This window comes from Trifolium pratense, linkage group LG2 (genome assembly GCF_020283565.1).
Source record: "Trifolium pratense cultivar HEN17-A07 linkage group LG2, ARS_RC_1.1, whole genome shotgun sequence".
In the NCBI taxonomy this organism is placed as follows: domain Eukaryota; kingdom Viridiplantae; phylum Streptophyta; class Magnoliopsida; order Fabales; family Fabaceae; genus Trifolium; species Trifolium pratense.
This window is the reverse complement of record NC_060060.1, coordinates 23,096,754-23,113,590: the sequence shown is the minus strand read 5'-3', so window position 1 is coordinate 23,113,590 and position 16,837 is coordinate 23,096,754. Positions and strand designations below refer to the sequence as shown.

The following is a 16,837-nucleotide window of genomic DNA, read 5'->3' as shown; positions in this document are numbered from 1 at the left end:
ACTTGTTTTACAACTTGTTTTGTCCTGGACATTAATTAGAAGGTGTGTTAGAAATCTAACATTGACTAGAAATATAACATAGATAATCTTTATAAAGATAATATAAACCTTAACTCCCAAATTACTTTTTGTAATTGATTATAATCCTTCCAAATTCTAATGGTGTTTGAACCTTGACCTAATAATTTTAACATTTTTAGCCGGTGAGTTAGAATTTGTGTACGATATTTAGCATTTCACTTAATTATATACTAGTAAGATAACATGGGGTTGCGTGGTGTGACTGACACAAAGAGGCCCCACAACGTAGGCCGATAAACAAGCACAGTTTTTTTAAGCCACTTGAACACTAACCCCAGTTAGGGGACACATTCAGAAAGGACAGTATGGCCTAATCTCTCTCCCTCTCCCTCTCCCTCTCTCTCTCTCTCTCTCTCCCCTCTCCCTCTATTAATAACACCCATAGCCCACTTCTTTCTACCATGCACTTGTCCTCTTCAATTCAACTTCAACCCACTCCTTTCTCACACTCACCTCTCAATTCTCATTTCATCCCCAAATTTAATTTTATTATCATATCAACATTACACAAAATAAAATTTAAAAAACATATAACCACTTTTATTTATTTCTGTCTTAATAAATACTTCAATATCCTCCCTCCATACTCATTTCACATAACTTCTCTTCATTTTGTTCTCTCTTTTCTTCTCTTCCTTCTCTGACAAACAAACCAATTATCTTTCACTTTATTTATTTTTCTTCAATTACAAACTATAAGCTTAGTACTATATATTTCTGACACATATTTACTATACATTACAACTATCTAGCTCCTTAATTACAACAATGTCTAGCAGAAGATCTCGTTCTAGACAATCTGGTGGTTCATCTGAAATCACTGATGCTCAAATAACTGATCTCATCTCCAAGTTACAACAACTCATCCCCGAACTTCGCGCTAGCCGCTCCAATAAGGTATTCATTTTTATAAATTTGAATTTGTGTATCGAAACTAATTTCGATTTTTATATATGAGTTGAAGTATTTTTTGTATTTTATAATTGTGGGCGAATGATACTCAATTTATTAAAAAATAATATTATATTATAGTTTAATTTTTTTTTCCTTCACACACACTCACAAATTCACAAGTCATCACATGCACAACAAGAATGACACATTACACATTTTGTGTGGACAATGTTTGTTTTGGTAGATAAGCAATGTTTATTATGACTCTTCCTCAATTCTTTAGCTACAACTTGTGTATTGTATTGTACTCATTTACTAATCATGCATTAATTACTAGTAGCTCGTAGCAAGTTGCAAGTGGGAGGCATATATATAATCAGAGATTTTGGGTGGTCTATACATATAAGAGTTTAAGTTTATTTTAAAATTTAGTTATAATAATTAATAAATTTATTTATTTTAAGACGCACAAATGCACGTATGCACATACACACACTAAATAAAATAAATCGATGCCCTAAAATTTTGATGTTTTTGTGCGGTCGCTCCTCTCAATCACCCTCCAAAATCCTCTTGTATATAGCTACTAAAATAATTAATAAAATTTTGAAGTCTAATCAATAAAATTTATTAGTTTGTAATATTATTTAATTTTTTATGATGACTTGTAGGTTTCAGCTACTAAGGTATTGCAAGAGACTTGCAACTACATAAAAAACTTGCATAGAGAGGTTGATGATTTAAGTGACCGATTGTCACAACTTTTGGCTACTACAGATTCCAACAGTGCTCAAGCAGCTATTATTAGGAGCTTACTTATGTAATGTAATAGTGTCTAGTTATATATATTATATAACTATACTACTACTACTATTGCATTTGTTTGTCGTGTGCATGTTTTTTGTCTCATCACTTTATTGTTATTTATCTTGTGTAGGGTTTAATTTGGTTTGTAGACCAAGGCAAAAGGGCTTACTATATACCTATGTTAGTCCTTGATAATTAATTAGTTTAATTTTATGTAACACTTAATTTGTAGTGAGATTATGTTATGATATGATGATCATCAGCTTCGATCTATATCTATAAATAAAATGGACCACATTATAATGAGAGTTCTAATAATGAATTGAAGAGTATATATATAGTCCATCACACTTGTCATCTCTTAGAAGTAGAAGTTAATAGTCTCATAAGTCTTAGTTCAACTAGTAAAAAATGCCAAAATTGTTAAGCCGGACATCGTGATCCGGTTTCAAACCCGAGATCTCACAATTGAGATAATATAACTTAATTTATACTATTGCTACAATTAAAATAACAAAAAATAAATATTTAACTCGTATTGAAAACATCAATAATATTATATTATCGTCTTAAACCGTTAAAATAGATAGTGTGATTTTATTTTAGGTTACAGACTTATTAATCATCAGAATTTCTTTTAATTTTTAAGGATTGGTCTACATGTACCTCAACTCAGCAGCATATTTTCAAATTTTCAAATTTGGAACAACAATATTTGGGTTTGATCTTAGTTATTTACTATCTTATAAGAGAAACTTTTTTGTGTGGACCCATTCAAAGGGTCAAGCTTTGAAGTTGACAGTGCCAATTACATGTGACATTACCCCACATGCCATTTTCGGTTATTTGCTCTTGCCAACCCGTGATATTGATGTTGTCAATAGGACCACAATATAAAATAACTAACTAACTCATGATCCAACCATATGATAATTGGCAACATACATTTATGTATTTATCTAATATCTGTATATCTAGTTGCATATATGTGTACATAGTAAGATGGTTTTGGAGGGTATTCGAAAGGAGCGACGGTTCATGACACTAAAATTGTAAAGGTGTCAATTTTTTAACTTGTGTATGCATGCATTCGTGTGTGCGTGTGAGTTAAAATGAATAAATTAAATAATTATTATAATTAAATTTGAAAATGAATTTAGTTTTTTATGATCTTAATAGTGAAATCTATTTAAAAAATTAAAAGTTATCATGGAGATTCTAATAATTGATAGTAAAATCTATTTAAAATTGTATATTTATAATTAATTATATGATTTGAAAAAAATGGACACCAAAGTTATAATTTACATAGGGCATCCAATCTCAAAAACGGTTTTATACACAGTGGCGTGTAGCTGGGTATCTGTCGAGGGTGTAAAATATTTCTCCATAAGAAATATTTTGTTTTAAAAACTCTCGAATATTCAAGTTACTAATTTTTTTATAAACTAAGAGTATCTTGACATAAAAAATAATAATAATAATAAAAAACATCTTATAATTATGTTGGACTCTTAAATATCTCCTCCATCATGTGCCTATATCTTATACGGGACATATTAATAAAATAATCAATTATTTGTTGGTTTAATGATGATTGGCTCTGAAATTAGTAGGGAGGATCATGGTTCGCGATCTCCTGCAATTTTAATCGAAAGGGGGTGAAACCACCTGATGTCAAACTGACCCCGGACCATATTAGACGGTCTAGTAGGCTGGATACTATATATATATATATATATATATATATATATATATATATATATATATATATAAGTGGGAAGTAGGCCTTACCTTAGAAAAAAAAAATATGAAAAGAAGTGAACTAAGCAAATCTATAGCGCAGAGGATGCTTAATTTGTCACTCGATCGAGAACTCTGTCATATTGAAAGAGGACAATGATGAATCCCACAAATTAAATTGCGAAATGACAAGAGAGTGTTTGTGATTAGCAAGATGATTAGCACCAGAGTTGTCTTCACGATAAATATGAGAAGTAATTATGCCATCCATCGGGGCTTCTATGCTCCCATGGCCCTAATTGTGATTTAAATAGATGTAACAGCAACCTGAGAATTGCTTTTAATCCAAATATTATTCCACCCATGTAAACTTTCCTGTTTCATTACTAAAATTATCACAAAATGCTCCGCATGAAAAACAGAATTATAAATTACCTTCATCGCAATGCTGCATATATAAACTTTACACTAAAAATTATTAGCCCCAAATCATACGACGAGGTAAAAAAAAGAGTTGTACATAATAAATCATAGTCTCTTCACTAAAAATTGAAAACCATAGTATTGTTCAAGGTATTCCTTGACTGAGCTATGTTTAATAATTTTTACCGATTAAAAAGAATAAATCACACATCCAAAGTCACCCTTGTAGTGCATATAATTAAGTTAATGTCATTCATCCACAGATGCATTATCTTGTTATTACCTTTCATCACATCCAAGCCCATTAGCCCACCCTACTAAAATAAAATGTTTATTAAAATGTTTATTGTTGTTGTACCACAGTTGGTAGGGACATCACATTTTATATACAGATGTTGAAGTTCGAACTCCGGACACCCTACTAGTCACTACCAACTGAGGTGGAATTATTAGTCACTAGACTAAGTCAAACAAAAAAGTTTGTTAAGTATAAAATCAATTGATCAATAATCGATCAGCGCAAATTAAATGTGAGTTTATAATAAAGAATAAATATTTATACAATGAGAGGTTAAATGAGGCCTAAAGCAAATTTCAAAGTAAAGCAATAAATAGTTGTCTGCATTATTGAAGAGTTGCAAAATTGTTGTCTCATTTATATAATTTATTTTTTCAGATGGCTATATATTTTTCTGTCAGGTAGTTTACTACCATAAACTAATAAACTTATGATTTACAAGAGATTTTTTTTCCTTAGTACCTTTTCTTCTTTTTTGGGAGCCTAATGCTCTTGCTTGGGTTACCTTATCTTTATTCCTTCAAATTCCATTTTTCCCCATGCATAAAAAGGTAAGAAGGTATATTCTAAACTTTTTTTGGTGTAAAATTTTATTTTTAATGGAAAAAAAAGTCTCGAAAATACGTTCAAAACTTATAAAAAGTTCATAACATATTTTCGAAACTTTTTCTAGTGTAAAATATTATTTTCAATGGCAAAAAAAGTTTGGAAAATACGTTTCAAATTTTTTTCGCATATGCAAAATTGAAATTTCAAGAGATAAAATAAACAAGAGGGAAGAGAATTTTTCATGAGATTTTCTTTTCCCACGTTATTTATTTTCTTGTGCGCTCTACGAATTTACTAAAATAGCTTCAGCCACTATTTAACTAGCGGACGACATTTACAAAAATTTCTCATTTTTATAACGTCTGCTACTTAAATTGCGGAAGAATAAAATAAGAAAGACATAAGACAAACAAGAAGATTGGTAAAAGAAATTCAAATTGAATAGATGGCTCCAATGAGATAGCCCAATAGATATAGTTCCGGCCCATTACACAGCCACTTTTGACTTTAGGTTTTTCATTTCGTCATACTTCACTAACAACATGTTAATAAATAGGCGCCGCAAGCAACCCATTCATGCACTGCATCATTCACATCTTCATATTCATCTTTTTGTTAGTTTTTATTTTTTGTTTTCATCATTTTTTTTTCTTCTTCTTTTGATTATGTGTTGTTACAAATCAAGTGATGAGAATAATATAACTGCAACAATATGATTGGATTTATTTCCATGATTCTTATTAATTTAATTCTATGATGATTCAATTTTTTTCTCTCATTTGTTCTTTTATTCATTCATCTTAAAAATTGTTTTAAATTTTTAACAACAAAATTTGTTTTTGAATTCAAATAGAAATAAATGATGAGGTTAGCATTGGTCTGAATCACTATGACTGATAAATCTTACCAATTTTTAAAACCTTCAACCAAGGTCTATATATGAAACACAAAATCACAAATCTGAAAAATCTGCTAACTCCTATGTTTGTTGGATTGAACTTTGAGGAAGTCTTTGATTCGCTAAAAAATAGGGGACTTGACAACTTTTGTTTCTTGGGGTCAAGGGAGATCAAGAGTCACATTGTAGGTATTTTAAAACTTTATGAAACACAAAATCACAAATCTGAAAATATGCCAACTCCTATGTTTGTACGCTGTTTTATTTGAAACTTGTTATGAGACTGAACATTTTTTGTACCTCACTGAACCACATGACAACTTTTTGTCCATATAGTACAATTATAAAAAATACGAAAATACCCATTTTATTTTCGAATATGAAAATACTATCGTCCTATATTTCTCCGATACAGTTTTATTATGTCTTGTATTATCTTGTTTTACGAATCAAACGCACCATTAATAAGTGAAATTTGAGCAACTTAATTGCGAAAGGATTGTTAACTCCCTATACAATCATTAAAAGCATCACTTAAACTCGAATGTTTTTCACCTAACGATCCAAAAACTTAATTTTTTTTAATCAATTTAAAAGTTCAATTTTTACAATAATAAATACAATATCATATCTAGAGACATGCAACTTAATTGTGAATCAGGATTGTTAACTCCCTATAAAATCATTAAAAAATTTATAATATCATATCTATAGAAATACTTGATTTTTAATAATAGTAGTAACAATTATTTAAATTTGTGATTTTGTTTTTAATAGTACACCCTTTATTTTATTTTGTTATATGAAAAAAGTATGGTTGAATAATTGATTATTTGGTCTATATTATAGATCAAATACGAATGGGGTACATTAAGAGTTACATAATTGTTTTGTGTGTTCTCTTAGCACTATATCCTATTTTTATGCGTCCACAAAAAAAAAATACAAAGAAAAAAAAAAGATGAAAACAAGTGAGAAACAAAAAAACTAAGTAATTATGTTTTGATAAAATAATATAATATAGTAAAATTTTAACCGACTATTTAAATATAATAAGTTTTTTTTTTTTTTGTAGTTAAACGACTAACAATTTCGACATTTCTTCTAGTTGAGCTAAAATTTGTGAACATTTAAATATAATAAGTTATTTGATAAATAATAGATACATAAATATTGGAAAAATAAAAAAAAAGGTATATAATATAATAGGGGTTTCATAAAAATAAAATAAAATAATAGTGGCTAAATTATATAATCACCTATTATTTCAATTATATATAATATTCAATCTCACATACATGCATGATTCAAAGAGTCATATTTAATATGTAAAAATAAATAAGAGATATTATTTTTTACATGATATATTATGGGCATATAGTTGTTGAGTTATTTGTTATTGAAATGCATGACTATTTACCAATGAGAATGAAAGAAAATCAATTAAGTGTGAATGATCCAATATTTAAAATTTAATTTAAAATTAATAATATATTAATTTTGTCATATTTTCTTATTAATATTCATAACACTTAAAATTTTAAAATAAAAAATTATTAATTTCCAATTATGTTCAAAACTAAATAAGCTAAAATATATATTATATATGTTTATTTTAATATGAAATAAACTCTATGAATTTATGAATTAAATCTACGTTTTGATTCCACTTAGCCAAAAAGTTGACGTAAAAATTAAATTCTAACGACTTTTGTTTGAATGGTCAAGTGGAGATTAACGTTGTACCACCGTTCAACTAATCATAGCCGCTTGGACCAAGTTGAAGGTTTCTTGAACACATACAACAAAGATAGGTTTTCAGTCCTTTAACTATCTCAATTTGACCATCGGATTAAGGGTAGGTTGTGGATTTATTAAGAACTACCCCTTTGGAGAGTGAAAAATCCATGCTAAAATCAACCTAAATTAAAGAAGAAATGGGTAAAGGTTGCAATGTCCCTGGGTAGGCAGCCAAGTCAGGTTTGCAAGTTTGACAAATTATGCAATTTCTGATGAATAATTGTATATCTTTAAGCATGCCTTTCCAAAAAAAAGTAACGCTTTAATCCTGGCAGCAGTAGTGTCTCGGCCAGAATGGCCACCAGCAGCAGAGTAGTGTAACCATTGTAAATATTTTTTAGGACAGACTCGTTTCCAACCATTAATTTGTTGCGCGTCCTAAGTTTGTCTCTAGCCCAAGTATATTTTGGGTGTGAATTGGGATTTTTCTTTAGATCATAAATGGTATTAGCTAAGGTAGAATCATTAGACCAAGATGCTTTAATGTTGTCATTATATTAGGGGAAGCATTAGTGAGAGCTAAGATAAGCAATTCTGCCCCATCTCTTCTAGATAATCCGTCGGCTGCAGTGTTTGTAATCCCCTCTTTGAAATGCCCCAAATATTCAACATGTTGCGTTGCAAATTGGCACTTTATGGATGAAATATACAGGGGCGAGTATGTATACATATGATGGGGGTGGTATAGCATTATATAATTGAATGGTGGCGGCAGCCCCTTTTGTTCTATACTTGGTTCCGTCCCAGTGGTCTTCCAAAGATTTGCAATAGACAAAGATGTCATCGAAGAAAACAATGACGAATATCTTAAAAAAGGTTTGAATATATGATTCATAAGCACTGGCGGAACTAGGGGGTGGCTGGGTGGGCCGCGGCCACCCCCGAAAAAATGAGAAATTACTTTAATACCCTTAGTAATTTTATAATATTAAATCTATATATATTTATTTGCACACATAGAATATTAAAAGTCACGTGTAGCCCAGTGGTAGTTCAAGAGGTCATGGCGCCCTTGCATCCTGGGGTCACGAGTTCAACTCTTGCTGACCCCAGTTTTGATTTTTAGTTCTTTTAAAAAAAGTATGTTCAATACCCAAGATTTGAATCTAAGACATTTCTCACGCCACTAAACGTCTAAACCAATATTATTTTATAGAAAGTTGATTTTTATAGATATAATAATAATAATAATATAAATGTTGAAAATAATAATAATATAAATGATATATCAATACAAACAATAGATAATTTCTATTTTTTTTTCTCCAAAAAACAAACTAACTATTTTCAAATAAAAACAATCATTCTCTTTTAAGTATACATGTATTATGATGAAATATATAATTTTTTTATGATTAATTTTGTGCAAGTATTAGTTTAAAGTAACACGTGGTACACGTAGAATATTATTTATGATATGCAATTTAATATTTTTATGATCAAATTTGTATTTTCTATTACTTAAATTTTTGTTCGAAATATAATTTTTTTAGCGGCCCCTCCTAATTTAATTTCCTGGTTCTGCCACTGTTCATAAGTGCTTGAAATGAAGCAGGAGCATTTGATAAACCGAAAGGCATTACCAAATATTCAAAGTGCCGGCCACTATGGGTTTTAAAAGCAGTTTTATGTTCTTCACCAGCAGCCACACGAACTTGATCGTGCTATGTTGAATGATTCCTTGTTGCATCATGTCACTCACCAAAGTATCAATAATATTTTTCTTGATGATGGAGTAACAATTAGGCCTCAAAGCATGTGGAAGCTTTTAGGAAAACAGAAAAGCAGAGACATGTGTTTCTTACTTAACACCAAAGCATAGCAATATTATATGAACTATGAAGCACCGCCTTGTCTTCCAAAGCCTATAAAAGCATGCATCTCCCATTGCATTGAGAATTCCATTCCACTCGAAAAACACTTAAAAACACGTAAAGAGCTAAAAGCCAGATTTAAGGAGACTTGAAGGTGGATACACAACAATAGTTGAATCATTGATATGTTTGTTCATCTATTTTCTTCTTTATTTTTTGTAAAGCTATCATGGAAATGAGTAGCTAATCTCTCTTTTGTTGGGATTAGATGTAACTAACTCTAGTAATATGTATATTTTATGGAGTATGCTCCTCTCAAGGTCTCGGGTTCGATTCTCCCTGGTGCCAATTTCGGTGGGCTAAGTCCATACAGAGCAAAAAAACATTTGGCTTTAAATGGGGCCCCCCGTAAGTGGGCGGTGGGATTGGTCCCCTTGGATTAGTCGGTCTTAGAGCCGGATACCAAGTTTTCAAAAAAAAATATATATATGTATATTTTATGATCATGGTGTTATATATGATTTTAGATCATCCATTAATATTGATATTATCTTTGATTTTCATGTTTTAATCTTAGGGTTTGAAATGTTATAGACATATACTTTTTGAATCTAAAAACTAGGATAATATCTATTAAATTCTAAATTCTAGACATAGATTTAGGTTTAATATTCACTTAGAGTATCGAATCTTAATGCTATTATATTGATTGACGATCTGAGACAGCGGAGGTTAATAGATACAATAGATATCTCGGCGTTATCTAGACACGGAAACATTCGATATGTGATAATATTGATACATGGCTAAAATCTATATAACTGATTAAGAGAATACATATGAATGAGTTAGCGATGTCTAAATTCCAACAAACTTATCTCTCTGTGATTTCAACCATTTCTTTACTGTCGCTATAGTTTCGTACTTTTTCACAAACAAACACTTTCAACCACTTTACTTAAAATTATATTAATTGTTGAAAGACATCAATATCGCATTAGTCCTTGTGGAGACGATAAAAATATACTTACTTTTGTACTTCAACAAAATGGTGTCGTTGTCGGGGACTGACGTTTAGATATTGGAGCATCGCAACAATTTATATTCTTTTAAGTATTTGTATATATTTGTTTATATTGTATTGTTTTTGCTTGCACTAATCCTTCTTTGTTAGTCAAAAAAAAATTCTCGTTAAGTTTAATCCTTTTTCAGATTCTTCATCACATATAGGACCATGGCTGATCGTGGTTATAACAACTCCTATACTCCAAATGAGTATGATTCATATCAATAGTATCCTTCTAAAAATTATGAGGAGACTCCATATTATTATCATCCTGAACCATATAGGATGCTAAAAGATGCAGGGAACTAGTTCTATATATGATACTTTTATTTTAAGTATAATATTGACCTAGTTTAGCTATTCTGATTTGAGTCAAACTTTTCAACATTAAACATCCAAACAAAGAAAAATAAATAAATATTTTTGCCATAAAAACTCATTGCCAATTAAAACCTATTTTCTGATTCTACAATAAGCTCTTAGTTGTAACTTTTAAAAATAACGGTGACTTGTTTGGTTGTGATTGTAACATTGAGATTTAGACAACTATAATCCGAATCCAATGTATTTCGCACTAATTATGACAATCTATGTTAATACAATCTTCAATTTAAATATCCCTTTTCAAAATTTTAATTTATCAACTTACACAAAGTGAAACATTTGTTTTTTGTTTTCTTTTTTTCTTTTCTTTTTTTTTTTTGACAAGCAAGTGAAACATTAGTTAATTATGGCTTCTTCATATGCTAATAACTCTATGTTTCTCTTGCTTTGTCTATGCTTAACCTTTAGCACAAGTGCATACGGTGGAAATTTCAACACAGATTTTAATATTCTATTTGGAGATAAAAGGGCTAACATACAAGATGGTGGCAATAGCATGACACTTACAATGGATGAATATTCTGGCTCTGGCATTGGTACCAAGAATGAATATTTGTTTGGAAAATTTGATATGCAAATAAAACTTGTGCCAGGGAACTCTGCAGGCACTGTCACTACAATTTATGTATGTTTTGTTTTTTTACAAAATTGCTCCCATATATACAATTTCTTAATTCACATTTATAATAGTTTTGAGTTACAATTGCAATTGCGGTGCAAACCTGTATAATACGCGTACGGTAATGTGATCGATGTGGTTGAATTATAGTTGTGATGTTGTTGCAGGGACTTATAAAACAATTATACTGTGGATTTTGACTTTCTATAATTACAATTTCATACAATTTGAACATCAGTTTGATCTAGACCTGACAATGCCCGAATCAATTTGAACATCAGTTTAAAAATATCAAGTTTGAAATATAGATCGTTTGATTTTGATCCAATTGTCATCGAGAACTGAACCACAAGAAAGCCAATTGAAATCTTTATATTGTGGCATAAATTATAGATAGGGAAAACTAATTAAAACCATTAGGGTTACACACACTAAAACATTGCATAATGTAAGAAGTTTTTACTTATTGTATGTCTATTTAATTTGATATACGTATATATATGCAGCTAAGTTCTCAAGGACCACACCATGACGAGATTGATATAGAATTTTTGGGCAACTTGTCTGGTGATCCATATATTCTCTCAACCAATTTATATGCCAATGGTATTGGAGGTCATGAGGTGCAATTCTATCTTTGGTTTGATCCCACACAAGATTTTCACACTTACTCTATTGATTGGAATCCTCAACGCATAATGTAAGTCGTATATTTTCTAATTAAATTTTCTTTAATATTATTAGGATTCTTTTTATTTGGTTTTTCACGGGTTCCCTCTCGATTGAAGGTACATAATTTTATTCAAGACATTTCATCCACTAAATGTGGTACCTCTCGTCACTGAATTCAAGTTTTGAAACCACTATTTAAAATTTCTTCAAGACCTAATACCCGAGTTAATTTATATCCCAAATTATATATATTAGATTACACAAAATTTTAATACATTAACTATTGATAACACCGATTAGAAATTAATTGTTAATTAAAACCTACACAAATTTACCCAAATGGATGATTGGGTGCCACAACATTGCAAACCAAATTATGTGATTCTATCGTTATCATAAATCTATGTTCCTTGATCTGATTGACAAGAGTTTAATTTCCTTAACAAAAGTTAACTCTAAAAGAGTGTAAAAAAGAAGTAAAATTATATATATAGAGCAAACAATGTACATATATATAAGTATATCACTTGTTTGGATTCTATGCAGAATATTGGTGGATAACATACCCATAAGAGTGATACATAATAGACAAGACATTGGTGTTGCATTCCCAATAATGCAGCCAATGAAATTATACACAACACTGTGGAATGGAGATACATGGGCAACAAGAGGTGGAAAAGTAAAAATTGATTGGTCAAAGGCTCCATTCACAGCTGGATTTAGAAACTTCAATGCCAACGCATGCATTACTGGTCCATCAAGTAAATGCTTAAGTTTCAATGGTGGAAAAAATAAAGGTCTTAGTTCTAAAATAAGGAAGCAACTTAAAGTAATTCATTCAAAATGGGTTGTTTATGATTATTGTCGTGATTTTACACGTTATGCTCGTGGTCTTCCTCATGAATGCCGCAAGACAAAAAATCTTGTAGCTGATTTCTAAGATGAATATTAGATGTTTAATGCAATCATGGAGCATCTTGTGGCCCAATATATACCGTCAAGTCATATTTTTATTGTTTTATATTGTTAAAAATATGTACAATTTATTTATTGTAGAATTGTTAATTTGTTACCCATTAAAAAGACGAGTGCCAATTTTTTTTTACTCAAAAACAACGATATATATTCATTCATTCGTTCAAATTCATAGGGAATACATCAATCGAAATCATTACATATTCAATTTCGCAAAAAACTAATAAGGAAGAATCTGCAAACAGACTCACGACATCCGAGTTAATAGCATAAAACGGTCTAATGTCTATAACAAAGTCTACAAATAATATGAAAAACTTCAAATGTCCGGAATAATCATGTATATCCTGATCTGCAACGTTGATGATGTTAAAGTCATTGAATCTGTACAGAATTAGGATCGAAACAAACCTGCAAATCTGAACAAAAACAAACATCGTACCAAGATGGGACAAACACCGTACTAAGACGGGATTAAAACAACACCAAATGAAAAAACAAAGACTCCACACTAAGACGAGATTAAAATAACACCAAATGAAAAAATTACTAAAAAAATAAACTTAAATAAAACCTAAATAAAAATGTGAATAACACTTATTTAAATAAAATAAAAAAATCATGAGGGGTGATTCCAAATCAAAAATGATCCTAAACCACCCCTCGCTAATTGATAAACTAGGAAAAAAGCAACAAAGAAGTGGAAAAAATATTTCTGCATGCGGCAGAGAAGAGAGGGGAGAGAAAGAATAACACGGTTGAGCAACTGAAACAATATTTCCAAATATTAATGTCTTGTGCAAAATTGATTCAAAATTTAAATTTATTTAAAGTTAATCATATTATATAATTGTGTATTGAATACTATAACAAATAAAACTTTACGGTATCTATGTTGTCCTACCCATCCCCCCAAAGAAAATAAAAATCATTTGATTAGTGAAGATTATCAAGATAGGCGACGATATGGGAAAGATTATCTAGATTATCTAGATAATTGTGTAAAAAAAGAGGGAGTTGCAATGGTTTAAAACTTCGGTAAATCAAAAAATAAAAATATTAAACATACTGGCGACGGTTCTAAATCGCCGCAAAAGGGTGAAATAAATTGCCTCACAACTTTCTTTTTGCGACGGTTTAAACTATTGTTACGTCGGTTCTTAATGAACGCTCAACCAATTGCGACAGTTTGTGTGACAGTTCATAAAGCTATCGCTATATAGTACTGGCAACGCCAAGATACACGACCTTTCACCAACCTATATTGGCAACCAAGATATAATTTTATTAATATCACTTTATTTATTGAAGCTAACTATGATGTTACTTGACAATGATATATTTTAATTTGTCCATTATTCTTGGACAATGATGTTATAAAAGATTAATAATATTTAAAATAATTTTGTAAATATTGAATTCCAAAATAGAAGGTATTATGTGAAAATGGGTATTACATGATGTGTTCATTTGTGAATAAAGTTGAGAGTATGTTAATGTAATTAGAAATGAATTTTCTTTTGCCAAAGACATGTCTAATGTAGTTATAGTTTGTACATAAAAGTAAGCCATGACATCATTGTATAATATTCAGGCAAGATGCACATGTAATATATTTATAATATAGTGAAGTTGTTAGGGACCCAAATATACTATATTACTAAAGAAATAGTAATAAAAGTTTGTATGATCAGAAAATTTAATATAGTAAAAGTTGTCCTATGTAATCAAATAATCAATAAAAGAAGAATATCTTGGACAGGAAAAAATATCTTTAAGAAAGAATATTGTATGTTTCATATAGGACATCGTTTCATAAATTTTATGTTGCATATAGTACAATTTGGCCATAGTTATGATATTATATAGTTATGATCACATGAACTTCAATAAATAATAACTGTATGAGTAAGAAATAAGTGGTATAAGCAATTAGAATAATTAGAATAACATTCACTAATTGACAGATGCTTAACATTAATAGCCTACAAACAGTTTCACAAAAATTACATCATAAATACATAACATGGTTACTACAAAGAGTTTTATGTTTTGAGAAATGCTAGCAACACACTCCCTTAAACACACCCACTCATAGGATGCCACGTCACACTTATTTTTTATTATTTTACCTATTAACCGGTACTACCGGTGGAAAGACAACAAATTACAATTTTCATTTTTCATTTTTTTTTATTGTAATTGTTGTTTCGTCTTCTCCCACTCCAAGCTCTCATGGTCGCCAAACTGTCATGAGCTCCAATCCAATATTTTAACCGTCTTTGTTGTCCAATTCACTACCGACGTGATGATTCTATTTCTCTTTGGAATCAATTTTTACATATGAGATTCATTCATCTCATAACATGGATTTGGGTATTGATCTACATATGAGTTACATTCCCCTTATAAGATCAAGTTTTAGATTTAGGTTCAATTTCTTTTTCAAGTATTTTAATTTAGGTATTGATTTTCATGTTCAAGTCATTAGTTGCAAATGTATTAACGTATTTTCTAATTTGGGTTTTTTGAATTTTTTTTCTTTTTTATGAAAGGTTTTTTTTTGTCTTCTATTTAAATGGTTTAAGGGACAAAAATTAAATTGGGTTAAGTATTCTAAACAACTATGTGGAAATGGTGTTTTGATTTTTTCTTGTTGTTTATCATCTTATGCTGAAACACTCTGCTTTGTTTGTGCCAGGGACGAAGGGTTTCGTATGTGAGGGTGTGAGTGGAGATGAGTGTTTAAACTTTAAAGTTCAAGTAATTAAAAGATAATATTCTCAGTTTGATATCCGGTAACCAAGTCAAAGAAATAAAAAGATGGGTGACATGACATCCTATGAACGAGTGTGTTTAAGAGTGTGTCTTTGCAATGTGTCGGTGAGTGTGGTTTCGAGGAATCAGTTTCACATCTATTTTTTGAGTGTCCAGTTTTTGCAGGGATTTGGTATCGGATAGGTAAGTGGCTTGGAGTCAGTGGCGGAACTAGGGGGTGGCTGGGGTGGGCCGCGGCCAACCCCGAAAAAATGAGAAATTACTTTAATACCCTTTGTATTTTCCTACTTTGAAACCTATATATATTTGTTGTTGCACACATATGTTGATAAGTAACGCGTAGCCTGGTGGTTCTGGAGAGAGATGCCCTTCTTTTGCTCTTGATGGTCGCAAGTTCAACCCTCACCTATGCCAGTCTTCATTTTTGTTCTTTTTTCTTTTGAAAATACATAATGTTCACTACCCAAGATTCTAACCCACACACTTGAACACCAAAACATTTTCTCAAGCCACTTAATCAATAAAACTATTTCTTAAAAAGTTGAATTTTTTTCTATTTTTTTCTTCAAAAAACAAGCCAACTATTTTCAAATAAAAACAATAATTCTCTTTTAAGTACACATGTAATATGATAAAATATATAGTTCTATAAAATTAAACTTGTGCAAGTATTAATTTAAAATAAATCATTGATAATTTCAAGTCATTTGGCATACGTAGAATATTACTTACGGTATGCAATTTAATTTTTTTATTACTTAAATTTTTATATGAAATCTAATTTTTTGTTTAATTTATATATTATAAATTTTCTAGCGGCCCCCCTAATTTTATTTCCTGGTTCCGCCACTGCTTGGAGTATCGACGATATTTCATAACAAAGGATTATCGCACCTGGAACAATTTAAAGGTTTGATTGGTAATGGTAGAGTATTTGCAGATCGAGTCAGTGTGATTTGGTTTGCCAGCATCTGGTGCATATGGAAAACCAGGAATGATAAGCTGTTCAAGAACAAGGAGGTGCAGATTGACA

At 30.3% G+C, this 16,837-nt stretch overlaps 2 protein-coding genes and 1 non-coding gene across 3 annotated transcripts; all 3 read left to right on the top strand.

Moving 5' to 3' along the window:
* The first annotated feature begins 433 nt into the window (after positions 1-433).
* Positions 434-2,104, top strand: LOC123908516 (transcription factor PRE6). Its single transcript, XM_045959171.1, has 2 exons — positions 434-978; positions 1,647-2,104. Exons 1-2 carry the CDS (start codon positions 850-852, stop codon positions 1,797-1,799), a joined length of 282 nt encoding a protein of 93 aa, XP_045815127.1. The 5' UTR covers positions 434-849; the 3' UTR covers positions 1,800-2,104.
* Positions 2,105-5,472: 3,368 nt separating this feature from the next.
* Positions 5,473-5,557, top strand: LOC123912022. Its single transcript, XR_006810877.1, has one exon. It is a non-coding gene; the product is annotated as a small nucleolar RNA Z199 (small nucleolar RNA).
* A 5,546-nt stretch (positions 5,558-11,103) lies between these two features.
* Positions 11,104-12,991, top strand: LOC123904408 (xyloglucan endotransglucosylase/hydrolase 2-like). The gene is made up of 3 exons (XM_045954079.1): positions 11,104-11,382; positions 11,883-12,076; positions 12,595-12,991. The coding sequence occupies exons 1-3, from the start codon at positions 11,104-11,106 to the stop codon at positions 12,989-12,991; spliced, it is 870 nt and encodes a 289-aa protein (XP_045810035.1).
* The last annotated feature ends 3,846 nt before the right edge of the window (positions 12,992-16,837 follow it).

Excerpts from the sequence above, each read along its gene's own strand:
- LOC123908516 (XM_045959171.1), top strand. The coding sequence starts at position 850 with ATGTCTAGCAGAAGATCTCGTTCTAGACAATCTGGTGGTTCATCTGAA. Across the intron at positions 979-1,646 it reads GCGCTAGCCGCTCCAATAAG|GTTTCAGCTACTAAGGTATT; the intron begins GTATTCATTTTT and ends GATGACTTGTAG.
- LOC123904408 (XM_045954079.1), top strand. The coding sequence starts at position 11,104 with ATGGCTTCTTCATATGCTAATAACTCTATGTTTCTCTTGCTTTGTCTA. Across the intron at positions 11,383-11,882 it reads GCACTGTCACTACAATTTAT|CTAAGTTCTCAAGGACCACA; the intron begins GTATGTTTTGTT and ends ATATATATGCAG. Across the intron at positions 12,077-12,594 it reads TGGAATCCTCAACGCATAAT|AATATTGGTGGATAACATAC; the intron begins GTAAGTCGTATA and ends GATTCTATGCAG.